The 7,200-nt window shown below is 50.8% G+C and overlaps 1 protein-coding gene across 2 annotated transcripts in view; it reads left to right on the top strand.

Annotated features, from left to right (window-relative positions):
- Window positions 1-552: 552 nt before the first annotated feature.
- Window positions 553-7,200, top strand: part of Pde11 (Phosphodiesterase 11) — a 376,721-nt gene continuing 370,073 nt past the window's right edge. Inside the window, exon 1 of one of the 2 annotated variants that reach the window (XM_089581354.1) lies at window positions 553-946. In XM_089581354.1, coding sequence (XP_089437480.1) covers window positions 937-946 — 10 coding nt within the window. In that variant the 5' untranslated portion in view covers window positions 553-936. The remainder of the gene's footprint in view (window positions 947-7,200) is intronic. The other variant, XM_089581356.1, reaches the window with a different exon arrangement.

Below are 7,200 nucleotides of genomic sequence, written 5' to 3'. Positions count from 1 at the left end.
TTCTCACACGAACGCTGCTTGCTTGCCCTGTTACGCTGAGGAGAAAGCCTAAGAGCGAAGGGGGCGCTCCGCCTGTACTCCTTTTCGAGAGGGCTTGCGGCGCGTCACATTTCCGATTGATCCGAGCCTTCCCGACTTCTGCTGAAGCGAGCCAACTAGTTTCGCGAAAGCGATTGCCTCGACGACTGCGCCTATACTTTTCGAGAGGGTTCCCAGAATAGGGACGACCACTGCTGCCCGTCATCCGTTTCCTCCAAGCACTGAGGTCGATTTGGCTTCTTCTCACGATGGGAAGCAGAGTGCATGAACTTGCTCAAGGAGCGCAACTGTTGCATGGGCAGATGCCGCTGCTCGGTGCTGGCTCAGGACAGCTACGAACAACGCGCTTCGCTGAAAAAGCCTTCACCGCGCCCTTCACTCCCATGCGATGCATCTCGGCTTCCCCGCCCGGCAACAGATGGCGCGACGCGAGCGCTCCTCGCCACCCATTCCGAGGGGTCCGGATGCGAGCGCTCTTTCGCTCTCTCAGCCGTTTAGCAGCGTGCCGCTCTTCTGCCGCGCGAGCCCGGCAAGTTCGCTTCGGCAACGTGCCTCGGAGGCGATCCCTGCGCCGGCTTGTGTCGTGCGCTCTCCCGTCCAGAGAAGGGCGAACGCACATGACGGTGTTCGTGTCGGCTTCTGCTGAACACGCCTAGCCGTAGCTGTGACCTTACTCTTATCCTCTTGCTGAGAACTCTCGACTCTTGTCCGTGTGTCTTGGTTTCTTTGCTGGACACGCGGGCTCAACTCGGTGTCCCAGGTACTTTGCGGCGTCCCTCGTGACTGGCGCATCTCCAGAAACGACTCTCATCGCCCAAGTGTCGGATAATCAACGCCTTCTCGTTCCGTTGGCAGCGACTCTGAAGCAGTCAAGTGGACTCTGCCATCGTACACGCCATGCTGCCAGGTGAGCCATGGGCAAACTTCTGCCGGAAAAAGCACGCGCTCATTTGTATCGGACGGAGATTTGCGACACACCTCTCTATCAGCCTCTCCGTGCTAGCCTTCTCCGTACTGTCGACCCGCGGGCGATAACGAGGCCCGGTAGCTGCGAGCCGCCTGCTTGGCCGCTTTTTTTTTTTCCCCGGCCGTGACGACGTCGCAGTATCTCGGCTTGACGTCTGTTGCGGCAAACCGTATGTACTACGTGCGAGGTCGTTCGCGGTGCTGTGTTTTGGAAAAAAACGCAGCGCGTTACTCGGACGAATGACGCAGCGAAAGTGGAATTTTCGACGTTGCACGACGTGCCGGTGCAGTGATTGCTGCCCCCGAGCCTGGATGTTATCCGCGCCAGTCGCCGCATTTTTGTTGCTGCGCGTCGTCTGCTCGCACACAGCTGTTGCCTTCACAACGCGGTTGACAGCTGCTGCACACAGTATTATATTATAGCGAGCGGAGATTTTTATTGCGTCTACCTTCCACTGTAGTGCTCGCCGCTTCTTATGTTGCCTGCTTTTTGTGTCTTAAGTGCGTGTGTGTGTGCGTCCGTGTGTTAAAAGAAACACGCACGCACACGCAACGTAAAATGCGCGGACTTCGTTCTTGCGTTGGCATGGCGCGTAAACAAATCGTCTGCTGCTGGCTGCCGTCTGGTTTCGGTTTCTCAACGCGCGGAATGCCCCCGCGAGCGCTGCCGGCGTCGAGGCGTACCAGCGTTGAATCATTCCGTCGGCTGTCGACACGTTGTTTTTAATTTATCACGCTGCTAATAACCAGCACAAGCTGGCTGCCTTGCTTCAACAGGACGCCGCAAGACAAGTCCAGAGGCGTACGCCTGGAGTTAGTTCACGTGAGGAGCACGCGAGGCGAGACGAGGAAATACATAAAAGTTGTCGCTGGCCTCCTAGACGGCAGTCAAACGCGTGTTGACTTGGAAAACGGAAAGAAACGTGGCGTGACCAGCCTTGTAAAGACTGGAGATATCCATAAAGGTTCGCGTGAAGATGTCAACGTGCACATTCCTTCCGGGTGCTCCCGCGAGTGTCGATTTTTATATATATATATATATATATATATATATATATATATATATATATATATATATATATATATATATATAGCGAGTTTTTGTGTTATTTGCTGTGTGCCTTGTTTTCTACCGCGACCTTGGTTTTTGGATGACGCTTTATTTTCAATTTATTGCTCATTAAAAGGGGAAGAGGGGAGTTGAAAAACAGCTATTCCTTCTGTTTTTTTTTTCTCTCGTAGTTTCCCTGGCACATCAGCATTTCGTATGCCATCAACCCGCATCACTGCTCCGGCGTAATCGAGTTCCACGTCCAGTGCTTTCGACAAATTCTTGCCCCTGCATCCTCACCAAAGCTCCTTAGTAATCAATCGGCATTTGGAGACGCGAAGAAACCAGCAGCAGTGTTAGGCGGCCTATAGCCGAGACGCCCCGAAAATATAATTCGCAAGCGCACTTCTTCACTCTCCCGGCCAGCACAAGGTGCTTGCGTTTTGGCGGCGTTACGCTGTGCTTAATTTGCGGCGTTCCGCTCTCCTGTAAGCGGCATTACCGCATACGGTGCACGTCGCATTTGATGGGTGCAGATTAACTTCGGCCAGGGCTGGCGTCCTTCTACGTGCCTCGAAATCTCGGCGCATTCCCAGTCGTCCTTGTATGTCCCCCACCACACACACGACCGTCGAACTGCGGCCAGAAGGAAGCGAACCCTCCGCCTCATTTCTAGCTGTAGAACACATGAGATGCTGATCCAACGCGGCGTTCGAGTCGGGATTGTTAACCAGTCTCACCACTGTTAGGAACTTAAACCTTTCATAAAGATCCTTACAGTCTCGGTCATCTGCATATCTAACGCATATCTATACGATCCTTTCGACGTGTGCACTGGTTGCTCCGTGTATAGCGGAGTATGCTTACGAAGAAAATGTATTACAAACGCTGGGGCTATGCGTTCGCAAATCAGGGGCGTCCGAGCCTTTCTTGTGAGCCAAAAGGGGACGCGTTATCTTGGCAACTTTTCGGGGCTGGACAGTAGCTTGCGGATGAAAGCGGCGTAGATTCTTGGCGCCGGTGAAGGGCGATAAGTCCGTAAGCATTTCGAGCGGCTTCCGAAGCATGTGCGGTACGTTCCACCCCACCGCAGAGTTCTTCCGGTAACCCGCGCTCTCACTGCTACGCTTCCTTCGTTAACGACTGCACGCAAAATATGAAAGTGAGCAGAAACTTGCTTTGCCTGAAGGGCAAGAAACGTGCGAAGTTATTGCCTGCTCAAATTTCGTTCTTCCCAATGTCATATAGTTAAATACGTGGAGTCAGATCATCGCAGCGCTTTTGCACGTTCTCAGTGCCACAAGCGGCCTTTGAATGGGGTAGCTACGTCGACGCTTGCACCGAACGTATTCGCTGGGTGCCTGACGAACACGTGTCGATAACGTCCGACGAGTGCCTTCGTTTTCCGACTTTATAGCTTAACCATGCGAAGGGCTTTGTCCGCTAGACATTTCACACGAGCGTAGGCGTTTGGAACAGCCTCGTATGCGTCCGATGAATATCGCTGGTAAACAGGAAACGTGCCTGTGGCTTTCCCGTGTCCTTGTTGCGCTTGCTGTTTTTTGCGCGTGACCCTAAATAGGGGGCACGTACTGCACGTGTTGCCGACTGCATGCATGATGCACGTATGCGCTGAGAAGAGTGAACAGTCACGTACACTCGTTCAGAGCGCTCGAACGGCGCGTTGTTGCGCATTTATTACAATCGCCGCTGCATGTCGGGCCCGATATAGGTTTTTGGGAAGATATACACGATTCACGGGAATATGCACGCATTAAAAGGTCTTGTTTCGAGCCCTAGGTCACTCGTAAATGACGCAAATGTACTCTCCGGTGACGAAGTGCTGAAGTTTGGGCCAGTTGGTGTTCATACATAATACAGCGCGAACGAACGGGGGACAACGAGAGAGAACAATCACGACAGCGCTGTTCGAGAGCTCTAGATAGGTATGTGCACGACTGTGCGTATATTGTAGCTTAATGTTCATATAGGTGTATTTTTTTTCCTTCACAAACTTGCTAACACAGTCGTGATAGGGGAAAGAACGTTCGCCGCCCATTACAAAGGCGAGCATACGCATGCTAGTAAGGCAGAGAACGAGCTTAGCTCGTGCAATCTCCAACGTCTTCGCTGCTGTGCAGTACTTGGGCTACATTTATGTATAGCGTAGCAACGGCTCAAGCCTTCCCTGCGCTGGCAAAATGCGCTGGCTGCGGCCTCTTGTAAGGTCCCTTTGCTTTTGCTGGCATCATTCCTATTCCGGGTGAAAGCCTTCGCCATTGATTGGAAAGATAGAACGCAGATAAGAGAATGCGACGCAACCGCCAGTCGATCTGGATGACGGAACGCGACGAAGACGCACACGGGGAGGCCGGGACACTGGAGAGGGGCGCGCTGCGGGCCGGGACCATTGCCGCGTTCGCGCAATAGTCAAATGCGCGCGTAAAACAACGCGCCCGCGCCGCTGCTTCGGAGTGCTTATTAATGCCAGTTCCTCCGCAAGGAGGGACTCTCGAAGGAACGCGCTTGTCGATCGATTCGGCAGCCAGTTGCACGCTTCCGCACGAGCGGCTTTGACGGCCGTTACTTCGCGACTGTCAGTCGGGCGGCCCCGGGGCAACTGGAGCAGCACACAGGCTCCTCTTCTTCGAAGGCCTTCTTTGAGCGGCGGCAGAAGAGCGCACTGCCGCTCGCTGCTCTTTCAACCAGAGTGCGCCGCCGACAAACGAGCACAAAGTGCGCGCTTTGCGACGCTTTAAAATGCGGAGATATCTCCTCAGCGCTTTCTTTTGTATAGCTTGTTGCGCCGCATCCTTGGGTGTTTGGTAACTGTGCTCCGTTGAAGAAAAATACATGCAAGACCAGCGAAGAGTGTACACCCGCGCGTGGCGTGTGCTTCAATTACTCAACGGAGTCGTTAAAGTTGCTGCAGGACAGGTTGTCTGTCAGGGGGTACGCGCTTGGCTGGAGCAGCCGATGCGCTCGTCTGTGGATTTTCAAGTGCTTCGCGCAGCTTCCCGCCGTTCTATTCTCAGTCGGCGTGGGAATACCAGAGAAATTATATTTATTTCGCATAGCGAAGCCCCTCGGGCATGTGGCACGGACAGGAACACGTACTTTCACATGACCGGATTGCTTGTAATGATTGCGTGAGTCTGCACTTAGGCAATCCCAGACCTCAATGATAGGGGAATTCCTGCTGCGCTTTGGTTGTGGAAATGACATCAATTCTACAGTCTTGTTTGTTTGTTTTTTTTTTTCGATCAGATCACAGTTAATTCTGATTGAATGAAAGGGTGGAATAAAACAAGGAGAGTGCGATCGCCACTACGCTTTTGCAGGCACGCAGACATACTTTCAGAAGATGACAAAATTGCTCGTGAAACGCTTTTCTTCATTGAAACCAGAAGGCATTGCAACGTTTGATTGCCATGCTAGGAAGGCGGTATATTTTGTTGCGCCGAGGTGCTGCGTTCATTTATTTAATTATTTCAAGAACACTGCAGCCCAAGGGCCAAGCAAAGTTCCCAAAGAACAATAAAAAACAAAACATACACGAAATTATAGTGCACGCAAAACAATACACAAAACAATGAACGGAATCTGAGGCAGCGATCGAATATCGAGCATTAACACACTTAACATAGGTCGCTGGTTCGAATCCCTGCCGCAAGCTAGACTCTAACTTAACTAGTAAGCATATGTTGTGCGAAACGCTGAATCGTATGACACCATCCGGGATATTCTGCTGCAAACGGCCTGCCCACAAATTTTACACGAATGTCGGGACTGTGTGGCCGGAATTTGACGCCTGCCAGACAGGGATATATATACCGGATTGGTTACCATGGCAACCACTGGGATAAAATTTCGTTGCTATGGAAGCCGCCCTCTTGGATTCTATTCGTGGAATTAGCATAACTCGGAAGCTCGAAACGCGAGCAGTAGAGCTAACACTCAAACAAATTCTGCTCACCAAAACACATGAATGCAGTCAAATGCAATCAGAAAGGAACGAAACACATTTTTTTGTGAAAAAAGGTAAATCTCAGGTGCACACTGCTTCGATTTACGCGGAAACATTTTTACAGGATGGGCAATATAACAATGGGCAGATAATGCAGCCAGTTGCACATGGATAACGGCACATGGGAACGGCATTGCAAAGGGAAGAGTTGAACATGCCAATCAAATAAAAGGCCCAAGGTATTCAAAATACGCAGAATTACGTGCAGCGAAGACATGGGCTAGTAGACTATTCCATTGCTTCAGAGTGCCTACGAAGAACGATTTTTTTTTTAGCAGATTTTTGTGTGGGCGAAATATGGGCATTTATATGATAATTGTTTTGAGCCTAATTAACTTCCGGAGCATGAAGGCTTGCAAGTGCGATTGCAGTCAGTAAAACTGAAAAGAAAAACAGTCATTGAAATACTTAAATAATTAAACTGCGCTTAAACTTGAATCATTGAGAACAGGCGCACTTTCGTCGAAATCTTGTCGTATTTCTAAAGTGTGCAAAAGATCACTTATATTGTTTATTCCAACAGTTTTGAGCAGTAGCTTATTGGTTGCTTTAACCCATTTTCGCTTTGTAAACGGTGGAAGAGCAGCGTCATTTAAATCATTCAGTAACAAGTGCAAATAAACAGCAGCATATATCGAGTCCTCGGCATCACCATCGTGAAGAGCGAAGCCGTCCAGTCGGGAAACGTATATAAGGAAGCTATTTTCTATTGAGCGGCCGACGTCAATTATAGTGCCGTGGTGTAAATACTCACATATTGCAGCTTGGTCGCGAGTTCACCGACTGACGTCCCTGATGTATGTACAGCAACGCGTGCCGTGGGCAGCGGTGCTGAGAACGCCGCCAGACACTCTGCAGGAAGCGTGGATCCTGTAACGCCGCTTCAATATGCCGGATGTATGCGCTCAGTGCGCTTGCCTAGTCTAGCCTAACGAAGCGGCAGTCTAAACGGCTGTGCTCTAGCGGTTTACTAGTCATGGTGTTTCTTTCTTTAGTATGGTGACCGAAAGTGAATAGGCCTATCTGATTTCCTATGCGAATGCAATCAAACCAGCATAGTTTACTTCTTGGATTCACTCAATCATCTCTCTCGCACGCACGCACACGCGCGCACGCA

This window comes from Amblyomma mixtum, chromosome 3, assembly GCF_055824585.1.
Source record: "Amblyomma mixtum isolate Tamu chromosome 3, ASM5582458v1, whole genome shotgun sequence".
Lineage (NCBI taxonomy): Eukaryota > Metazoa > Arthropoda > Arachnida > Ixodida > Ixodidae > Amblyomma > Amblyomma mixtum.
This window is presented reverse-complemented; position numbering and strand designations above follow the sequence as displayed.